The following is a 22,754-nucleotide window of genomic DNA, read 5'->3' on the forward strand; positions in this document are numbered from 1 at the left end:
TCAATATTTTAACCGGCATGTGCAGTTTGCTACAGTTTTCAGCTTGTGTCTTTTTTCTTTTTTAACAGATTACTGAGGCATACTTGACCATGTGCACAAGGATTAAATTGCAGAACACAAAGAAATTATGATACAATGGTGTGATCATATCAGAATTCCTTTGTGTGCTGCTATTTAACCAAGCTTTGATTATTTTTGTGTGTGCTCTGAATTGGTGGCATCAGCAATCTTTATCAAAAGTGAAAGGAGATGGGGAGATCAGTTTTGAGTACTGTGTCAGGTTCCGGGCACCACAGTTCATGAAGCTTGTTGACAAATTGGCATATAGCCAGAGAATGGTGACAAAAACATGAGGGGCCTGAAGACCAAATCTGTGAGGAAAAGGTTGAAGGAGCTTATAATTTATTTACGGCTATTAGCCCATAAAATATGTACAAACATAAAAGCACAGAAACATAAAAACCAATACATCTAACAACAGAAGGGGAACACCACGATGCAAGGGTGGGTCATTGAGCAGTGACAAATAACAGCTTGGGGCCCGGAAAGATCCAAGGGACGGTTCACAGAAAAAGGAGAACTGGAGACGAGATCCGTCCTGCACTCTCATCATAACTGTCCGATTAGTTTTTGTTGTTGATGTTGTTTTTTGGTGGTTTTTGTGTGTGAGATAACCGCATTCAGGATTCTCGCCACCTGCAGAGTTACAGAAGGATCTGTATCCTGCAAAAGCAGTGCGGCATGTGACTCAGCAGGCCTGCCAACCAAGCGCAGTAAAGCAGGACCCAGGAATTTAGTCCTGGCTATGCTATGTAAGGGACAGTTGAACATTATATGTGGAAGAGATTCAACTGTTTTCCCGTCACACTCACATAGCGGAGACACCAAACCCTTGGAAAATCTGTGGCTCAGCAGGTTCGATGGAAAAACATTGAACCTTGCACGAATAAATGCAAGTCGGTGTGGTACAGATGAAAGAGATGACATGTATGATGGAAGGCCAAGTGGTGGGGTTATTCCATGATACCTGGGGGAGCAGACACCCCCACCCCTGGAGAGGTTGTGTTGATTTTCAATGTCTGCTAATCTTTGCTCGATAAGGCTTTTGGCTGAGCGTAGGTTCATCTTTAAGGAGTCCGCTGGGGAAATTCCGATGCTCAGAAGTTTGGCATGGATTTTCCCTACCCACGGATTAACAAAGTCATCCCGCCAGAGGCACTGAAAGTGGTAATGGTCGGGAAGCCTATGCCAGCTGGACAGCCAATAGCCAAAGACTCGCTTCCAGATGACAGTCTCCAATGATGCAATCCTTAGCTCCAGATGTATGGCTGCATTGCTCACACACATGGGGAGTTTCAGGAGGCGACGGAGAAACTGATTCTGCAATGTCCCCAGCGATGTTAAATTGGACCCTGGGGCCCAGAGCGGGGCAGCATAATGGAGACAAATGGAGAGAATGGTGACAAAATGGAGAGAATGGTGACAAAAACATGAGGGGCCTGAAGACCAAATCTATGAGGAAAAGGTTGAAGGAGCTGAATATGTTTAGTCTGGACAAGAGCCCAAACAATGGGCTGTCTCCAACGACCCATTGAAGTGGATGGACATTACTCTTAATGCTGGTCACTGACCATAATAATAAAGATTTTTGATTTGGACATAACTAGCTGAAATAGACATGAAGAGCTTTCTGGTGGTACAAGCTGTTTAACAGGGGGAGATGTGGACAGTGATGGACCCACTTTTGTTACAGACTTTTAAGCAGAAGCTAGCTGGTCCTCCTACTGGAGATGCTGTAGCAGTAGGTTTCCAGTGTTAGCCAGGGTGGGCTAGATGGTGTTTGAGGTTCCTTCCACCTCTATGAATCTATAAGAACTCAGTCAAACTGCACATGTAACAGCAATATACACCAAGCAACTGAACATCAGAAATGAAAATGCTATAACACCAACAAAAGACACGAGCGTAGAGGGCAGCCAGTAGGGGTTGGTAAGGGTAATAAAGAACTATGATGTTTTATTGAAACAAATCTAATATATTATAGGGTTTTTAAAAAACTAAAAAACCAATATCCTTAATTTTTAAAGGGGAATATTGATGGATAAGTAATGCATTGACAGTACCCCAGAAACAAGATTGAGAACCGTCAAATCCAAGGGCAAATTTTGTGAGCTATCTTGAAGTACCGGTAGATTACTTGGCTCTTATAAAATGCTGTTAATCCAGCCATGGATGGAACTGAGCATTTTCACCCCTCAAGTAGGTTTTATAGTTCTCTGCATATTTCAAAGTAAGGGGAATGTTTTGATCACTGAAGCAAACGGTCTTAAGGTAAAGATGGATCATAAACAAATCTATGGTGCAGCCACATTTGGAATACTGAGTTTTGCTCACCTCGCCTCCAAAAGGATATTGTAGAGTTGGAAAGCATTCAGAAATGATCAAGGGGATGGAGTGACTCTCCCCTATGAAGAAAGGTTTCAGTATTTGGGACTTTTTAGTTTAGAGAAAAGGTGAGTAAGAAGCGACATGATAAAAGTTTATAAAATTACGCCCTGGCATGGGGAAAGTGGACAGAGACATGTTTTTCTCCCTCTCTCATAGACACTAGGAAAGAAAATGCTTCTTCACACAGCGCATAGTGAAGATGATGGAACTCACTGCTGCAGGAGGCAGTGATGGCCACCAACATAGATGGCTTTAAAAGAGGATCTGACAAATTCGTGGGAGAACAAGGCTATCAGTGGCTACTTACCACCATGCCTATGTTCTGCCTCCACAGGCAGAGGGAGAAATGCTTCTGAATGCCAGTTGCTGGAATCCATAGGAGGGGGAAGTTGTGCTTGTATCCTGCCTGCAGATTTCCCACAGGCATCTGGTTGGCCCCTGCCAGGAAAGGAAACTGGACTAGATGGACCACTGGTCTGATCCAGCAGGCCATGCCTATGTCCTCATTATTTTGGTAGCTGTTCAGAATGCATCCATGGGTTATAAAATGAGGATCAGTAATGAAATCCAATATTTGTAATATACTCTTTCTACTATTCTTAGGTGACATTGGCCACCCTGGCCCTCCCGGCCTTGTAGGGGAAAAAGGACAGCCTGGACGGGATGGCATTCCTGGACCAGCAGGACAGAAAGGCGAACCAGGTCAGCACCTTCCATCTCTTACAATGTTTTCTTTTCTCTTTCTGATACAAACACTTGAGGTGGCAGTTTTACCGTAGATGCACTCATTGGTTTAAAGTGTTTGCCTCTAGCAGCAAGTACTGCATTCACAGATCTATAGCTAACCTGCCTATGGTGATTGTGTATTTTAGGTCAACCAGGTTTTGGACGCCCCGGACCTCCTGGACTCCCAGGACTCTCAGGCAAAGTTTATTTTTCTTCATTCATGAAAGAGAGGGATCACAGCTCAGTGGCAGGACACATGCTTTGCATGCAGAAGGTCCCAGGTTCAATCATGGATTTCTCCAGTTAAAAAATGATCAGATAGCAAAGACCTCTGCTTGAGAATCTGGAGAACCATTACTATTCAAAAGAGATTATTCTTAGTAACATGAACACATAATCTGACTTGGTATAAGAAATTACAGCTGGTGTCTATTGAAATGGACAGGGCAGGTGGGATCAGTGCTTTTTTCTGGGGGACACAGGGGCCTAAACATTTTGTGAATCTAAGTTAGGCCTCATTGAGGGACAGTATTTCAGTATGAGTAGGAAAATGAGAGTACCCCTTAACATTTTTTTAGAAAAAAAGCACTGGGTGGGACCTCAGTCACTGACTAGCAGAAAAACCTCTGACTGGTTGCAAGAAAGAAGATGGGTGGGTGGGCACAGACTATGATTGGTGGGGCAGTATCCTCTTTAATGGACCGGCTTTCACTTGGGATAAGGTTTTCTTCTGTGTGCCTCAGAACCCTATTTTGCACTTTACCTCCGCCCAATGGATCTCAGGATCCGGGGGTGGGACATGTAGGTCCTGCAAGCTTGATGTCTGCCTGCCTTTAGTATACAGTATTGATAAATGAAACATTGCAGTGCATCTATAAACATGCTCTCTTTTCTTCCCCCACCCTTAAACAGGTCAAAAGGGTGACTCGGGTTTACCTGGACCCTCAGGACCTCCAGGAGCCCCTGGTCTGAAGGGAGAAACAGGCAGTCCAGGATTCCGTGGCCTTCCAGGTTCCCCTGGCTCTCCAGGGCTGCCAGGACCACCTTCAGAAGGGCCTAAGGGAAGCCCTGGGCAACCAGGCATACCAGGGAGGCCAGGTAAGAAAGAGAAAATTCAACAGACATTTTGCTGACAGGTTATTGGTCTGTTGGAATACTTGTATACTTGGTATACTTGTATACTGTTCGGCTGAAATTGCAATACACTCACCTGACGTCTTCTGGGTATCCTTAATTTACCATGAGAGGTTACCTGAAAGTACAGTAGTAACTCGGGTTGCAAACACCTCGAGTTACAAACACTTCAGGTTACAGACTCCGCTAACCTGGAAGTAGTACCTCGAGTTAAGAACTTTACCTCAGGATGAGAACAGAAATCGCGTGGTGGCGGGAGGCCCCATTGGCTAAAGTGGTACCTCAGGTTAAGAATGGTTTCGGTTAAGAACAGACCTCCGGAACGAATTAAGTTAGTAACCAGAGGTACCAATGTCAAGAGTGAAAACAAAAGAGCACATAACTGATAACCTGTCTGCAAAATGTTGCCTACTTGAAATAAGCCTCCGCATGTCATCACGGCAATCATCCAGCCAAGCACCCAAATCAACTTTTAATTGCATCTGCCAAACATCCCTGCACCATGGTGCCACATGATAAAACAAATCCATCTTGTGCACAACAACATAATAATATGCACTGTCCGCAAAACCTATGGAAATCAAATCCATGTTAGCAGCACAGCATGATCAGAATTTATCATGGTTTCATTCATCTTCATGTCATGTATGCTCATCCATATTCCATCACGTCCCACAACTCCCGACGGATATTCAGTACACCCCTGCATCATCTTCATCCTTCTATGCCCTCTCGTCTTGTTTGCTGACCTACCATGTACTAATTCTGGAACTGATAATTCCCATTTGATGGGTGAATGCCACTGAGCTGATATTGGGTGTCCAACAAAAATTTCTATAATGACTGGAACATTCTTTGGCAAAAGATGGGAAAGCTACTATATCTTCCATACTGTTTTCTGTGTCCCCAAAACACTCCATTAAAACTGACAACAAGTGGAGCTGGCAAACCATGACCTAGATGTTGCTGTAGCCATTGTCCATCATGGTTTTCTAAATGGCAGGCAGGTGTGTGTTCTATTACTTATTAATTAAGCATTATTGTTTTATCATTAATTAATTATATGTATACCCCCATCTTTCCTCCCATGGTGGTGTACATGGTTCTCCTTCTCCACATTTTATCATCACAACAACCCTGTGAGGTAAACAAGACTGGGAGGCAATGACTGGTCCAAGCCACCCAGTGAGCTTCATAGCTGAGTGAGAATTTGAACCCTGATCTCCCAAGTCCCTAGTCCAAAACTCAGTGGCATAGCGTGGGTTGTCAGCACCCGGGGCAAGGCAAGTAATTTGCGCCCCCTAACCCGTGGATTTGCACCCCCTAACCCTAACCCCCAGATGTTGCGCCCGGTGCGGCCGGCCCCCCCTGCACCCCCCACGCTATGCCACTGCCAAAACTTCTATCCTCTGTGCCACACTGGCTCTGTTTGACAATGGTGCCACACAAAAACAGGATTTAGGTTTAAATAGATAGAATCCAGGACATTTTTATAAGCCACTATGGCTCAAAAATGTCTGGGCAAAACCAGATGGAACCTCAGGAAATAGAAATGGGCAGAACAGAATGTGCAACAGTTGGAAGTCTTATTTGGGTGGGAATTACTTGTTGTTTGCTAGCAGAAATTATTTATTAAAGGTATTTTATCACCTGCCCTTCATAAGTACAGACACCAAGCCAGGGTACACAGCACAGAATAAAAGCAGCAGACCAAATTGTAAAATAACAACCATTAAACAAATAAAGCACCTGAAAACAATACAACAGCTTTAGCATTAATCATCCTGCAAAAGTTAACATGCCTGGACAAATAAACAAATCTTAACTTTGTGCCAGAATGTGACCAATCTTTGCATACATACAATCGTACCCGGAAGGGGAAATGGGGGTAAATCACCTCTGCCATTCCCCCACCACACTTTTTAAGGGGACTTTGGGGACCTCAGCTCAGCTCGTTGAGCCAGGGTGGAGGACTTACACTGGCATATCTCTGGCTGAGCTGGGAACCTCGGCTGAGCCCAGGCTCAACCAAAGATCCACCTATTTCACTCATCCCAGCAGATCTTGGGTATTGCTCCCTTACTTCTAAAGGTGGGGGACACTTGGATAGGAGCCTCATGAACAGATCTTCATTGATAGGCAAGTTCCTATGGATTCAGGAGGATTTGATTTACCCTGACGGAAAATGTTGTTTTCCTCACCACCACCACCTTCCCCAAATACATATACATAATCCTGAGTAAAACAGATACGAGCCTAAATTGGTTTCACACTGAGAAGGAGAAAAGGAGCCTCTTTAGGTTGTGACTGATGGGAAAACACCAGTAATGGCTCAGTGGCTTTGTTCCCACCATCTTGGTTTGTATTGCATGTGGACTGGACTGTACAACATGAAACATCCATCTCACACCACCATGCATGTCCCAGTCTGGGTAGACCAAACTGTTATACTGTTCAAGTCAATCCACATTTTAGGACTCCTGAATGGGCAGGAATGGTTTAAATACTGTCTCTGTAACACTGGAGTGAGGGGTTGTTGGCCCTCCAGATGTTGCTGAACTACAACAATCAGCCCTAGCAAGCATGGCCATTGGCAAGGGATGATGGGAGTTGTAGTTCAGCAACATCTGGAAGGTCAAAGGTCCCCCACACTGCTGTAATATATTATCACAATGCAGTTGACCAGTGTAATCAGGTTTCTTGGACAAAGATCAATGGATGCATTGGATATCTATTGATCTTCATTATAATTGTAGATAATTAGATGAGTTCTTGCAATTGATAACATAATTCAGTAAAAGACTTCCTCCAGTTCTTACATGGTCTTGCTTTTTGGTGTGAGAATTCCTAATGTGTCATTTCATCCCATCCTACAAAACTGAACTCTTTTAGTTTAATCAGTTGTTTTAAAAATTCTATGGATTATAATAGTTTGGTCTATTCATAATATACAAGAAGGAATTTTAGATGGATCACTGTGAAAGCGTTTAACTTATTGACATATCTAACCATATTGATGTTTCCCCATTCTAATGATGGCCTTGGTGAACTTTTGGTCCCCTCCTTCCAGGTGCCACAGGTTAGCTCATTAACTCCAGTGTGATAACTTTGCATGCCCTTGAATGTACTTCTTTGATGAAAACAAATGTCTCAGTCTGTAGGATGGGTATGCCAAGTCATTAACCTTACATAACAGTAATCAATTTTATATCCCACCTTTTCTCCAAAGAGCTCAAGGTGGCATACAAACTTCTCCGACTCTCTGCTTTATCCTCACAACAACTCTGTGAGGTTAGATAAGGCAAGAAACTGGCCCAAGTCACCCAGTGGGCTTCATGACTAAGTAGGGAGTCAAACCCAAGTCCTAGTTCAGCACTCTAACCACTACACTACACTACACTGTCAGTCAGTGCAGGACTCTTATTGACAATTCTGCTACCCATGGAAATCATTGTCAGGGCTTGGGCAAATGTGTTGCAATGTTGATTCCAACTCAACATGTCACTTGAACATGAGGCCATATAACAATTTTCTGGGTTATTCTTGCAGTTTACAAGAATTGGAAGTCTGATTGAAAGGATAACAGCATCATTTGCCAAACATTTGCCGACATCATATCCATTATAGAACTAGCCTGGCACTGAGCTAGTTTGGCATACTTTGTGTATGAGAAATTTATTTGGAACATATCCAGTGCTATACATGCACATCAAACTTAAAGCCTTTTGGCAATTAAAATATTGTCTTGGTGGATTGTGTGTGTCATCCAGTGTTTATTCTGTGTAGACCCATTAACTAATGTTGGATATCACCCTGTTTTTTGTAATTTATGATAAGTATTTTTATAGATTTTTACTCCCAGTTTTCCTATATACACATTTTCGGATCATGGCCTAGCAAACATCCCCTTTCCATTTTTTGACTTGGTTAATTCCAATGACATGTTGTTGGCACAAAAGCACTGCTCACATGGGCAGTGTAACCCAAGACCACTCATACAAGGTTGTGTGCTCCTATTATTGTTGCTATTATTACAATAATTAATCATTATTATTAATCCTGTTGTAACCCACCATCTCAAGGCGATTCACACATAAGACAAGTGAAACCATTAAAAACACAGAACAACAAATATATTTAAAACAAAACTAAATCCCTAACCAGTGGACACTCATGGTAGAGACTCATTTATCCAGCTTAAGAAAGGTCTCCAGTTGTTTCTAAAAAGTAGGTGCCTTTTGCTTCTTAACAGGAATGCTATTCCACAGAACAGGAGCAGCCACACTAAAAAGCTCTGCTCCGAGTTACTATAGAGCGGGCTTCTGAGATCTTTGAAAATTGCAGGACAAACACCCTTTTTTTAGACTAGAAGAATACAGATCCTCCATTTGCCAGTTCACCAAAGGCCACTGCCTGCTGTTTCTTACACTTAGTGAGCAGGGTTTGTGCATAAGCTGGCTTCTGATATTTTACCAAAACCAAACTGTTGATGGTCAGAATTGATTCCTCACCTACTAGTTCACACTGTCTGAAAAGATAGGATTTCACCATCTGGAATGGTTTTATGTTTTCTGCAGACTTCACTACCTCAGTGCTCAGCCTTGACTGCAGATTTTTAAAATTACAGTGGTGCCTCGCAAGACGAAAAGAATCCGTTCCGCGAGTCTCTTCGTCTAGCGGTTTTTTTGTCTTGCGAAGCAACCCTGTTAGCGGATTAGCGCTATTAGCGGCTATTAGCGGCTTAGAAAAAGGGGGGGAAGCGAAAAAAATCGCAAGACTCGCAAGACGTTTTCGTCTTGCGAAGCAAGCCCATAGGGAAATTCGTCTTCCGAAGCGCCTCGAAAAACAGAAAACCCTTTCATCTAGCGGGTTTTTCGTCTTGCGAGGCATTCGTCTTGCGGGGCACCACTGTAATTTAAATAGCACTGGTCTCTCTATGTATCCTTATTGTATTCTACTGGTTAATATCTTGCCTTGTGTAAACTGACTTACTCTGATCCTCTGCTTTCCTGATATTCAACCTGTTACTATTTCATGAGGATTTTGCAGTGAAGCAGGATGCTAATATAAAAGAAAAAAGTTAAGATTATACCTTTTGCTCATCTGTAGCAAAGTGTGTTTTATCCCTCTGCACACTACTCCTGGATAAATTTCAGGACAGTGCCCAAACCATTGCTACTAAACAGGCGACTCAAAGTTATATTTCTATGGATCCCATAATATGTAGATATTGTTTTAACATATTGTAGTTGAACTTATTTTATTTTACTAACCTTGCGTACCTTGTTTGTAACAGCCTTAGACTTTGGTCTTATACAGAGTTACGTAGAAGTAAATCCCATGGAACTCATTAGAAACTTACTTCAGAGTAGACTTGCAAATGGCTGTGCTGTTTTTTCCACAACCTTCTTCTCTGCTCTGATTTCACTGAACATTGTTGCTGTTCTGTTCTAATGTAGTGTTAGTCAGACCTCATTAAAATACTTCTAACACTGTTCCATAGAATAGGAATGACTTGGCATACACCTAAGTATTAGATGTGTTTGGATGAAGTCTTGAAAGTTTTGCTGTGATGGCTTTTAAAAAGCAAAATGTCTTCACCCCAGCCAAAAAACACTGTTTTAATTCCAGGCATTAAATTAATATAGCAACCATCTGTGGTTGAGTAAATCTACAATTAGACCTAAAAAAAAAGGAAAAAAAGATAGTTCAGAAGCCATACTCAGTACTTTAGTGCCCTGGTAGGGCAACATGGACCAACCATTGAAATTGTCCTTATTTAAAGCCATAGCAAAACTTCCATTCTATTATATTCTAAAATGTTTACATTAGCCTCATCTTTTGTTTAATATTAATATAATATGACTGTCAAAGGAGAAAGAGAATGAAAGAATGAGTGAGATAAAACTTACATATGCATATATAAACTCTGTTTTATAATTGAACGTTGCATGGAGTATGTATATTTTTGGAATATTTCACTGACATGTTCTGTGTTGAGGGCATAACAGAAGAAAAAGGAATTTGTATCAGCAGGAACAACTGGAAATAATAATTTAAATATTAATAGATGTACACAGTAAATTGGCCTTTGTGCTATTTTAAAAAATATTATTAATCTTATTATTAACTAAGTAATTAAATCATATTAATAAATGCTTATGGGTAGCTGGATACTGTTCAGTTGTATTCAGCTACAGTCATGCCTCGGGTTGCGAACGTGATCCGTGCGGGAGGCACGTTCGCAACCCACAGTGTTTGCAACCTGCAGCGCCCCGTCTGCGCATGCGCGTGACGCGATTTGGCACTTCTGCGCATGCATGAGCGCTGAAACCCAGAAGTAACCTGTTACGGTACTTCTGGGTTTGGCACAGTGCGCAACCCCAAAATGCACAACCCGCAGCGTTCACAACCCGAGGTATGACTGTATAACCATGAATATATTTGAATATTAACAAATACAAAATATTAATAATTAACCAGTGTTCTGCTCATGAATGAGAAATTATTGGAGCTCAGATTATCCATTAAATTTTATATCGAGCCTTGCATTACTTTGCTTTTTTCCTCAAATTTCTAAATCATTTTGTTGCCCAGAAGCACTTTGGTGGTCCAAGAAGAGGCTGCTTCCCCTTATGATGCAAATGGAGAAATCACAGGCAAACTTATTTTAACCAGGTTGCCCCCTCATGCAGCACTGTCAGTGAAATGGTTGCAATAGTACTTGTCTTTGTTTATGTAGAACTAATAGATAGCAAGCCATAGGCTGCATTATTAAAACCAGAACGTCAACAAAGTTTTAGATTCAGTGGCTTGCTTCACATTGGTCATAGCAGCCTAATCACCAGAATAAGTTGTATATCTATATATAAATTATGCTAAGTTATACACCCATATTTTTATTTATGTATACTGACCTGGGGGGCATTCTCCTTGTATGCATGTTTGCTGTGTTGTAAATACAAAATATGCTGGTGAAATGGTTTGCACTGTTTAGTATCAATATCTCTTCTGTACTACTTCTAACTAATAATCTTATTTTGCACTGTATGGTGTCTGCTATCCCCCCCTAACATCGATCATTGGGCTTTGGTGAACTCTGACCCTTCCAGGTCCTCCAGGTTAGATTCTTACCTTGGTCAGTTTGCTTAACTACATTGCATTGGTTGTTTAAAGTGTTGTTTTGACTGTAAATCAGAGAGTTATTTATTGGTTCATGAACGAGCTTTCATTTAAGATACAAACTATATTTTATATTTGAGTCTGCTACTACCTAATGATGATCTTGTATTTATCAGTGTGGCTAAAATAATAAATTGAGAATCTCATTCCTACATCTTACATTCTCATGAAAAATTGTCCTGAGTTGTACAAACGCAGGAGAAGTCTACAATGGAATGCGTCCCTGTCTCTCGCAGTGTACCTGTTCTCTATACTGCTGAAGGTGTCATTTTACCTTCACCATGGCACCGTTCAATTCCCGTTCCTTTCAGCTGAACCCCCAAGTGGTTTCTGCCCAATATAGGTTGTGAGAGTCCACAAAACACTGAAAAGTTTGCTTGCTTGAAAATGAAAATATCACCAAGAGCACCAGGATTCAGTCCCAATTCCCTCCACCTGTGAGATAGGAATGGAGAAGTTATGGCCCTCCAGATGTTGTTGGACCTACAGCCTCACATCATCACTGATCATTGGCCACCCTGACTGGGGCTGATGGGAGTTGTAGTCCAACAACATCTGGAAGACACCAGCTTCCTCACCCCAGCTGAAAGGCCATACCTTTTCAGTGCTTTAAGTTGACTGTGTAAAGAAAAACAAGATTTGAATTTGGGTGAATGGGTGTGATTATTAGAGGTGAGGCTAATAATCTGAAATGACTTCCTTGGGAAAACTCAAAATTGCAAGCCTATCTAGTACATGGCAGGAGATGGCAACAGAATCCCAAGACCCAACAGCCAGGTCCTTTCAGAGCTCCATCTGGAGCATGGAAATACATCTCCCCACAACCCTAAGGAAGATGACCCTTTAGCATAGGCCATACCAGAGCTCAGAAAGTCCATTTTTAAAAGGATTTAGTTCTTGCTCAATGGGGAACAAATTCCAGATCACATTCATGCATTTACAAAGTTCACAGTGTGTGGATTCCAGGCTTCAGAATGTTTCAAGTTGCTGTGATGAAGTATATAATATACTTAAGAAGACATAAGAAAACAGCAAAATACACAAACAATTGAATTGTTTAGTATATTTCCTGCAAGAATTACATCCTTTAAGCTTAAAGGCCGAAAGTGTCTAAAGTGCAGAAAATCACTTAAATGAATGAACTTGAAGATGAGCTAGAAATCATTTTCTACCCCAAAACAAACTTTATTCACATTCAGTTCACCCAGAAATTATGGGAACTTCTTTCAGGTATATTTATTTGTTTTGTTTGTTTTCTATACCACCCTTCATCTGAGAATCACAGGGCAGTTTGCGATATAAAACATGTAACATAGTAACAAACAAAAACAATAACCATAGAGGTTTCTGAGTTAATTCAGAGAACATTACTAAACCGAACGAGTTCATTCCAAACACTCGCCCTCAATTATAACAGAGGTGACTCGCAAGGGGACCAAGTCATTCTAACCCAAGAACTTGTGTTTTGCAATATCAAGGTCTTCCTGGTTCAGAAGGCCCCCGTGGACCCCCCGGAAATGGAGGAGTAAGAGGAGAAAAGGGAAACCCTGGCCAGCCAGGACAGCCCGGAGTGCCTGGTTTGAAAGGAGACCAAGGACTCCCTGGACGCCCGGTGAGTGCTTGGAAAGGGAGAAATGTTTGTTTCTAAAGCAGCAGTTGGTTTTGGATGAAAGAGATTTAGGCTGCAGTACTATACACACCTATGAAAGTAATAACCACAACTGTGTTGTCTTAGGGTGATCCTGGTCGTCCTGGTCTGAATGGAATGAAAGGAGATCCTGGTGTTCCAGGAGTTCCAGGATTCCCAGGTACATTAAAGGCAATTCTGTAGGGCTAAAACCATATGCCCCTCACTGATAGTTTTAAACAGCCAAGAGGGTCAAAGGTCCAGAGTTTGCAAGCACCTTGTCTCCACATCTTTGAGCCTTACCAGCTGAAACTCATCCCACACAACAAGACTAGACTGCGCTCTGGACAGATTCATCTGCTGTAATAGCAGAGTCCAGATCCTGGTGGATGCATGCTGTTTTATGCTTAAAACGCTTTACAACAAGCTGCTGTTACAGATATTAAAATACTGAAATTACAGTGGTGCCTCGCAAGACGAAATTAATCCGTTCCGCGAGTCTCTTCGTCTTGCGGTTTTTTCGTCTTGCGAAGCACCCCTATTAGTGGCTTAGCGGATTAGCGCTATTAGCAGCTTAGCGGCTAAGCGGCTATTAGCGGTTTAGCAGCTTAGAAAAAGGGGGGGAGGGGGGAAACTCGCAAGACGTTTTCGTCTTGCGAAGCAAGCCCATAGGGAAATTCGTCTTGCGAAGCGCCTCGAAAAACAGAAAACCCGTTCGTCTAGCGAGTTTTTTGTCTTGCGAGGCATTCGTCTTGTGGGGCACCACTGTAGTTTAGAACAACTTCAGCTAAAGCAACAATAATCTATGAGGTTGGGGCCCACCATCATGTAGGACATGGCACATCATGTAGAAACCTGGAGCAGGGCCTTGTTAGTGGTGGAGCCCTTGTTGTGGGACTTGGTTCCCACGAAGAAATGGGTCACCACAACAGTGATGAGCTTCCACCACCTGAGTCAAAATGCCGTTTCGAATCATGTAGAAAAAATGAACAAGGTAACCAACACTGCACCCACCAGAGCATATTAAAATAAAATAAAAGCTTTTGACAATAAAAATGTCTTATCCTATAACTTGGGGAGCCCACTTGGGGTGCCATCCAAATTTTGTTGGACTACAACTCCCATCACTACTGAGCATTGTTCATGCTAGTCGGAAGTTGGAGTCAGTACAACAAGATCAGGAAAACATAGTTGCCTACTTCTGGGTCTGATTGGTAAGTGTTGAACCTGCTGAGGGAGGCAGTTGTAGAAATGAAGCAACAGTACTAAGAAAGCTCCCCCAACAGCTACTTCCAAAGCAGATCCTAAATTGTGGGAAGATTATTCAGCTGGGAGATGTCTACAGTGCATCTGATACCCATGTCCCGATCCATTTAGGGAGAGGATGGGAAACCTTTTCAGCTCAAAGCGGGAGGCATTCTTTTCTGGGCAACCTTCTGATGGCCACATAGTAATGGTGGGTGGGGCCAGAGGAAAAAGTGGGCAGAGCAATGAATGTATGTTCTACCTCTGTACAGTAGGCTAGTTTCTACACCCACACCCACCTCTATCCTTAATCCAGAGAAGCAAGAAGCATTATCAGAGTTCAACGATGCCTTCCAACCAGGCAAAACACTTGGGGTGTAAGCAGGGCCAGTGAGAGGTTCTGTCTAAGGAGAGTTCTAAGGGCTGAATAGGCCTTGGACAGCCAAATTTAGCCCCTGGACCTGAGGGTCCCCACCCCAATTTCACCCTTTACAGGTAAATGATGCCTTAAATGTTGCAGATAAAAATTATGTCCTTTGAGCTAAAGAAACAGATATCTGGGGCAGGAGATAGAGTTGCTTCACATAGTTCTAATGCTGCTAAATCGAGGCACAGATCGTTCAATTCCACTGGGTTACATTAACCGGACAGCTTTTGCCTTTCAGGCATGAAGGGGCCCCTTGGACCTTCAGGACCACCAGGCCTTGGAGGAGACCCTGGACTCCCTGGATCTCCAGGTAGGAACTGTGTTTTTTGTGTGGCTGAACCAGAATAGAAAATGAACTGTGAGACCTTGTTTTGACCAGGGTATGGATGTTTATTGGAGAAGAATTGGTCTGCTGCATTTATTCTGCTTTAAAGAGTATAGTAACTGGGCCATCAAAGCTGCTGCCACCACCCAGCGTTTTGAAAACTCATATACAAGGAAGCTGCTGGAAAGTTGCTGAAGGCTCCCCTCTCAGAAAGTAGGGGAGCCAACATGAGAAGCTGGATTACAGATCATAGTTTGTTTGGAGTGAACCAAACCCTAGTAACAGATTCAGATGTAAAGTTAAGTCAGAGATTGTGGTTTGTTCCTCCCAGCGTAAATCACAGAATCATAATATTGTAGAGTTGGAAAGGACCCTGAGAATATTCAGTCCAACTCTTGCTATGCAGGAACCACAACTAAAGCATCCATGACAGATGACCATCCAAGCCCTGCTTTAAAACTTCCAATGATTGAGAGTCCACCCACTTTTTAAGGGGTCAAACAGTTCTTACTATCAGAAAGTTCTTCCTGATATTTAGTTTGAATCTCCTTTCTTGTAACTTGAAGTCATTGCTTTGGGTCCTATATACCCTGGAACAGCACAAAACAACTTGCTCCACCTGTGACAGATATTTGAAAGATGACTATCATATCATTCTGAGTTTTGGCCCACCTGATCTTCTCCCAGCAACTGTTGGCTAATCATTCCTTCATGATTCCCCCTTTCTTCCATTTCTTACAATGCCCTTCATAAATCTCAGCTCATCTGTAAGTTCCTTGTGCAGTCACACCAGTTTCTTGAAATGCCTCTCACTTTCCTTTCTAGTTGGAATCATAGGGACTTCTAATGAAAGCCTGATTCACTTGTGCATTGTAAATCATAGTTGATAGCTTAATATGACATGCAAATACAGCCACAGAATCATAGAGTCGGTGGGGGCTTTAGGTCATCTAGTTTAACTTGTTTGATACAGGAAACCCAGAGCTAGAGCTTCCCCCACATTCTTGAAGACTTCCACTGAAGACCTACCACTCCACTAAGTTATTGGTTCCATTATCAAACTGCTCTTACAATCAAAAAGTTGCTGTTACCATTGATCCGAAATCTACCTGACAGCTTAAGTTCATAAGATCTGGTCCTGCCCCCTGGGGCAGTAGAGAGAAAGCCTTTGATCTTTCCGGGTGCTCTTTGGGTATTTGAGTATTTTAAGAAAGCTATCATGTCTCCTTTAAGTCTTCTGCAGGCTAAGCAGCATACTCAGTATGTTCAGTCTTTCTGCATAGGGTTTGCTTTCCATACTTCTGACTATTTTCATTGCCCTCCTTTGAACCCATTCCAGTCTGACTATATTCTCCTTAAAGTGAGGATGTTACCAAGATCACTTGATTTACTTTATTTACCTTATGCTTGCGTCAGACAGAAGCATTATAGCAGGACTATGATCCTTTAGAGGTTTTTAAACTCCAGCATCCATCAGCCTCAGCCCAGCATGACCAGTGGTTAGGAATGATGGGAGTTGTGGTCAAGCAACATCTGAAAGGCCACAGGTTCCCTCTCCCTGTACTATATAGATACTTGAGCCATATTCAAAATACAAATAAGATCATAAGAAGGGCCTGCTGGATGAGGTTAATGGAGTTCAGTAGCCTGTTCTCACAGTGGCCAACTAGATGCCTGTGGGAAGCCCCAAGCAGGACATGAGCCCAAGAGCCCTCTCCCTTCTTGTGGTTTCCAGAAAATGGCATCCAGAAGCATTGCTTCCTCCAATTGTGGAAGCAGAGCATAGCCATCGTGGCCAGTAGCCATCAACAGCCCTAATCCTAATTTGTCTAATCCTCTTTTAAATTCATTCACGTTGGTGGCCATCACTGCTTCCTGTGGGAGCAAGTTCCATAGCTGAACTATGTACTATGTGAAAAATACTTTCTTTTATCCATTCAAACCTTGCAACATTCAGTTTCATTGGATCACTACGAGTTCTGGTGTTATGAGAGATAAAAGCTGTTCTCTAGCTACGTTTTCCATCCCATGCATGATAATGTTATAAATCTCTATCATGTGCCACCTCTTCAACTTTTCTCAAGCAAACATCAATCAAGAAGAAGGGGCGGGGGGATCTACCAAGTTATGCAAAGTTTTAGCATAGTAAAGGCATAGGAGAAAGGGACAGGTTTTCTACCAGGTCCAGATCAGGCTGAATTTCACTGTCACTGAGTCCAGTTTGGAGAAAAGGTTTTTCCTCTGTCCTTTGTTCTGAATGTCAGGTGCCTTTGAGTCTCTCTTGTGTGCTGTAAAAAAAGTGAAAAGACAAAAGTCCTTTGTGTCACAAATCAAAAGTCTCCTATGGGGTCAGAATGACTTGTCTGCTCCAGTGTAGGGCATATCTCAGAAAGTCTTTGAACCTTTGAAGCAAAGTTGGTCACACTTTGAATGGTTTCAGTCTGATCCAACAGAAGGACTGCTGGGCCCCTGATGGACCTAATCAATTTCTCTTTGGTGGGATGTGCAAGTGCAAATGTTTTCCCTTGTGGGGTGCACCCCTCTCCCCTAATGAATCATTAAGAGGAGGACCAGTTAGTGATGTAAAAACTGAAAAATGCTTTTGCTTTGTCCTAGGTCCTCCAGGGATACCTGGTCCAGCTGGACAAACAATTATTGTAAAAGGTGACCCAGGCCCACCAGGTCCTCCAGGGCAGCCTGGAATGAAAGGTCTACCTGGGCTATCAGGCCCTCCAGGATTACCAGGTAAATTTCTCATTCGGAGACATAAGAAACTCAGATAAAACAGACAATTGCATAGCTTAACATTTGGCCAGCTCCCAGGATTAAATAAACCATGATACTATAGTTGCTGACTGCTTAGGCATATTTTACTACAATGTGTTTGTGCATACACATATCTAGGCCCAATCGGTCTTCCTGGTGATCCTGGACGAGATGGGCTTCCTGGATTTGATGGACCAGGAGGACGTAAAGGAGAGAGAGGACTTCCAGGTCAACAAGGTATGGTAAGCGCTCCATCCATGTTGAAGAGAATTTCAGTGAGAGGGTGGCGACAGGCGCATGGTGTGCAGAGCAATCTGATTTGCCTGAGTATCAAGTGCCATAGTCTTAAGGAACAGGGTATCTTAAAATTTTCTTTTGTTTAGGTTGGTGGGTTTAAAGGTTTGATTGCTTGTTTACATCATGATTCCTCCTCCCTGCATTATGTCCTCAGAGCAACCTTGTGAGGTAGGCAATGCTGAGAGTCACTGGCCCTAGTTCACCCAATGAGCTTCATGGCTGAGTGGGAACTTGTGGGTGAATGCATATGGATAAATTTAAGTGAATAATCTCCAGATGACTTTTGCTGCAGCATTTTGTGGTTACTGTGCACTCTAAGGTACATGTGCTGGAAGGGAGGAACTTGCCCCAATTTTGCTTAGAAGTAGGTGGGGAAAAGAAGCACTGTGTGCAAGGAGGAGGTTCCATCAAGACTGCAGAGTAGGAAGTGACATGTCTTTAGAACAGCTGCTTGAGGGGAAGGTGATAATGTGCATGAACTGGACATAGGAAATGTAGTTTGGTACCAAACTGTGAAAGTACAGTAGCTGAACCATAAACAGGCGGATTTTGAATTCAGCTGAATTTTTCAGTTGAAAAGCACAAGACGATGTGGAGTGAAGGGAACAAATTATAAGCACATTCACCTTCTTCTGAGTCGGTGGCTCTCTCTTTCTCTCCCTCTATTTTATTGCAGATAAAATAATGTATATATCAACTTCCCATTCTGGACAGTAGGTTGCATCCAATAAAATTACACTGAGAGCAGCCAAATTGAAATCAATGGGCATACATTAGCCATGTCTGTTTTCAGAGAGTCTGCTCTGAGAGGGACTGGCAGGTGCAGGGCACTTTACAACAGTTCTAAGGCAAAAGCCAAAACGAGAACAATAATAAAACCAGATATGGATCATGGCCAAACTTGGCCCTCCAGCTGTTTTGGGACTACAACTCCTATCATCCCTAGCTAACAGGATCAGTGGTCAGGGATGATGGGAATTGTTGTCCCAAAACAGCTGGAGGGCCAAGTTTGGCCATCACTGATAGATGAACCAATCCAACTGAAAACCAGAGCCCAGCATGTCAGATGCCTGCCTAAATATATTATTGGCTAGGTGGTGAAAAGGACAGAGAGTAGTTAGGGAGTTCCATAGCCTAGGTGCAACCAGAGAAACCATGGTTTGGCTAATCTTTCCTTACCCACCACTAGGACATGAAGAAAAGCCTCCTCAACAGAACCTCCATATCTGCACGATACATTTAAAGCACTACGATGCTGCTTAGGAAGTCATGGTTTCCCCCAAAGGATCCTGGGAATTGTAGTTTGCTAAAGGTGCCAAGAGTTGTTTGGAAGCCCCCTATTCCCTTCCAGAGCTACAATTCAGAATTATTTAGGGCACTCTGGTGCTCTGTGAGGGGAGAAGGGGCCTTCTAATAACTCTCAGATCCCTTAACAAACTACAATTCCCAGACCCTTTTCGGGAAGCCAAGCCTGCTTAAAGTCAAATGATATAGTGGAGATTCAGCCTATCTCTACTCTTTGACATTTGTTTCAGAGGAGCCACACTTACTTCTGTGTGGCATGCCTTTGCTTTATTATACATCTTTACATCTTTCTCAGGGGAATTAATCTGTTTTGTTTGTCCTGCATAAACAGGTCAGCGAGGCTCGCAGGGGCCCCCTGGTCCAGATGGACTTCAGGGCCCCCCTGGTCTTCCTGGGCCTGCTTCAGTTGCTCATGGATTCCTCATAACTCGCCACAGCCAGACAACAGACACGCCGTTCTGCCCACAAGGAACCACCCAGATTTACAATGGATTTTCTCTTCTCTACGTGCAGGGGAACGAGAGAGCCCATGGGCAGGACTTGGGTGAGACATAGTCTTTGCTGGGAATGTGATTGATTCGTTGATTCAGTTTGTTCATGCACCACCTTTTCAGAGTACCCAAAGCGGCTTACAACAGGCACCCACTTACTATCAAATGCAAAACTTTGGAGTGTGTGTGTGTGTGTGTGTGTAGGCAGTAGAATTCTAGAACTGTAGAGATGGAAAGGAGCCCAAGGGTCATCTAGTCCAGCCCCCACTGAAGCATCCACAACATGTGGCTATCCAAAGCAACAAAGAAGGCAGAAATCAGCAATTTAGCAAAGAATAAATTTAATGTTACAAAACAAATCATATGGACTTAGGGCCCAGCCACACTTTTGTTTGTCCCATGATTTCAAGTCGCCATTCCAACAGGTGTTTCTTTCTGTTCTCCCACTTTCCCCGGGGAAACCCGCAGCTTACTGCACAGTTGGAACAAATGTCAATCCACAGGAAACCTGATTGAAGCACTATGAATCCCACTTTACAGATGGCAAACTGAGGCTGGGATTTGCCTGTAGCCACAAAGTAAATCCATGGCAGAGGAGGGGGTCACAAAAGTCAAATACATAATCCTTTAGGCCTGCACTGCATCTTCTGGACCATCTTCTGCATGGTGCACTTAAGGCTGCCTTTTCCAACCTAGGGTTCCGAGAAGTTGCTGGACTACATATCCCATTAGCCTCATACAGCATGTGTAACAGTTGGGGTTGGTGGGAGGTGTAGTCCAGCAACATCTTGGGACCAAGGATGGGGGAAGCTGGGTTAGGCATTATATAAAGACCTTCTACAGTGGGGAAGATTCCCCCCACCCCCTCATGCCTATAAAATTGTGTCTCTTGTTTGCCAGGCACTGCTGGAAGCTGCCTCCGCCGTTTCAGCACCATGCCCTTCATGTTCTGCAACATCAACAATGTCTGTAATTTTGCATCTCGGAACGACTATTCCTACTGGCTCTCCACCCCTGAGCCAATGCCAATGAGCATGGAGCCTTTAACCGGAAAGAACATCCAACCCTTCATTAGCCGGTGAGGCAGAAAGTGGGATTCAGATCCAAACACACAGAGAAAATGCATGTTCTTTCTGTCTTTTAGTTGCTTTCTTCAAATAGCTGTCTAGATGAAGATGTTGCTGCATAAAGCTATATAAAACATTATGGAGCTGTATATTTATGTATGAGGGCTTGTTAATATGGGATGGGTACAGACTGATGGGCAGGAGATTCAAGACAGACAAAAGAAAGGTCTTCCTCACGCCACATTCAATTAACGTGTAGGGTCAAACTATGGAGTGGGTATTGTTTTGTCATTATGGTATGTGGTTTTGTGGTTTTGTATTGTAAACCACCCTGTGATCTTTGGATGAAGGGTGGTATAGAAACTTAATAAATAATAATAAGTCCACAATAAGTAGCTTAGAGATTAATTTGTGGTACTTATGCGCCACCCATTATCCGTACGCACTGGGCAGCTGCTGCAAATTAAAATCAATAAAATAGAACCAGCAGTCAGTTGAAACAATCCAGAAACTGCACTGTCACTCACAGTTAGCATAAAGGCATATGAAGCAAAAAGGAAGTTCAGGAGAAGCCTACCCATTGCTGTTAGCCACAACATAGAACCTCCATGTTCAGTGGCAGTATTCCAGCTGTTGGGTAGCAACAGCGGGAGAGGGTTAGTGACTTCATGCCCTGCTTTTGGGCTTTGTAGGAACTTCTAACTGGTTACAGTGAGACACAAGGCACTGAACTAGATGGGATTTTTAATCTGATTCAGCAGGTCTTTTAACACTGTTCCTTCCCCAATATTTCCCCCTTCAGCTGCACTGTCTGTGAAGCTCCTGCCATGGTTATAGCGATCCACAGCCAGACCATTCAAATCCCACCTTGTCCACAAGGCTGGGACTCTCTATGGATTGGTTATTCTTTTATGATGGTATGTACCTTCACTGAAAGTTTCCATAATAATGTCCCAAGCTCTCTTCATGAGTTTGGGGCAAATGCGAGCTTAAAGAGGGGAGGGGGGCAGGAGCCATGTTCAACCTCCCCCACCAATATCCCTCTACACCCCAGGCAAACCATGTAACACTGAGCCCAAACCATGGTTTAGCTTCTGGTAGCATGGCTGCAGCAGGAGCTACCGCAAAGCAAACGTGACCACAGTTTTCTCCCTGTGCACCAGCACAATTGCTTGTCTATGGTAAGCCATAGTTTGACTTAGCATTAAGTGTGAATGAGGCCAATTAAACTGACCTTGCTGCTTTATTTTTTAGCATACCAGTGCTGGGGCAGAGGGATCTGGACAGGCATTGGCCTCTCCTGGTTCCTGCCTGGAAGAATTCCGTTCCGCTCCTTTCATTGAGTGTCATGGTCGAGGGACCTGCAACTATTATGCTAATTCATACAGTTTCTGGCTGGCAACTGTGGAAGTGGCAGAAATGTTTAGGTGAGTGTATCCCACATTGACTAATGTATATATATTTGGCAAGTTTTCTGTTCAATATGCATTTGGACACCTCCTATGATATCTTCATGGTTCCTGAGATCAAGGAGCAGGGTTTTGTCAAGTTTTGGATACTATTGGGCGCCATTTTGAATCACAATCTCTAAGCTTGTCAGTTAAAAAAATGGCTTACAAATAGAAGCAGACAAAAATAATGAGTCTTAGCAGATGCAACAAACAAAACAACATAGGGATTAATTCCCGATAAACAATACTTAAACATGTAAACT

At 43.0% G+C, this 22,754-nt stretch overlaps 1 protein-coding gene across 1 annotated transcript in view; it reads left to right on the forward strand.

Moving 5' to 3' along the window:
* The window catches only part of COL4A5 (collagen type IV alpha 5 chain), a 135,773-nt gene that overhangs the window by 108,973 nt on the left and 4,046 nt on the right, over nt 1–22,754 (forward strand). Inside the window, exons 39-50 of the mRNA XM_081846897.1 lie at nt 3,052–3,150; nt 3,321–3,371; nt 4,087–4,272; nt 12,969–13,102; nt 13,226–13,298; nt 15,028–15,099; nt 17,731–17,859; nt 18,019–18,117; nt 19,814–20,026; nt 20,874–21,051; nt 21,843–21,957; nt 22,295–22,467. Coding sequence (XP_081703023.1) covers nt 3,052–3,150; nt 3,321–3,371; nt 4,087–4,272; nt 12,969–13,102; nt 13,226–13,298; nt 15,028–15,099; nt 17,731–17,859; nt 18,019–18,117; nt 19,814–20,026; nt 20,874–21,051; nt 21,843–21,957; nt 22,295–22,467 — 1,522 coding nt within the window. The remainder of the gene's footprint in view (nt 1–3,051; nt 3,151–3,320; nt 3,372–4,086; nt 4,273–12,968; nt 13,103–13,225; nt 13,299–15,027; nt 15,100–17,730; nt 17,860–18,018; nt 18,118–19,813; nt 20,027–20,873; nt 21,052–21,842; nt 21,958–22,294; nt 22,468–22,754) is intronic.

Source organism: Podarcis erhardii, assembly GCF_964252035.2.
Source record: "Podarcis erhardii genome assembly, chromosome: Z".
In the NCBI taxonomy this organism is placed as follows: domain Eukaryota; kingdom Metazoa; phylum Chordata; class Lepidosauria; order Squamata; family Lacertidae; genus Podarcis; species Podarcis erhardii.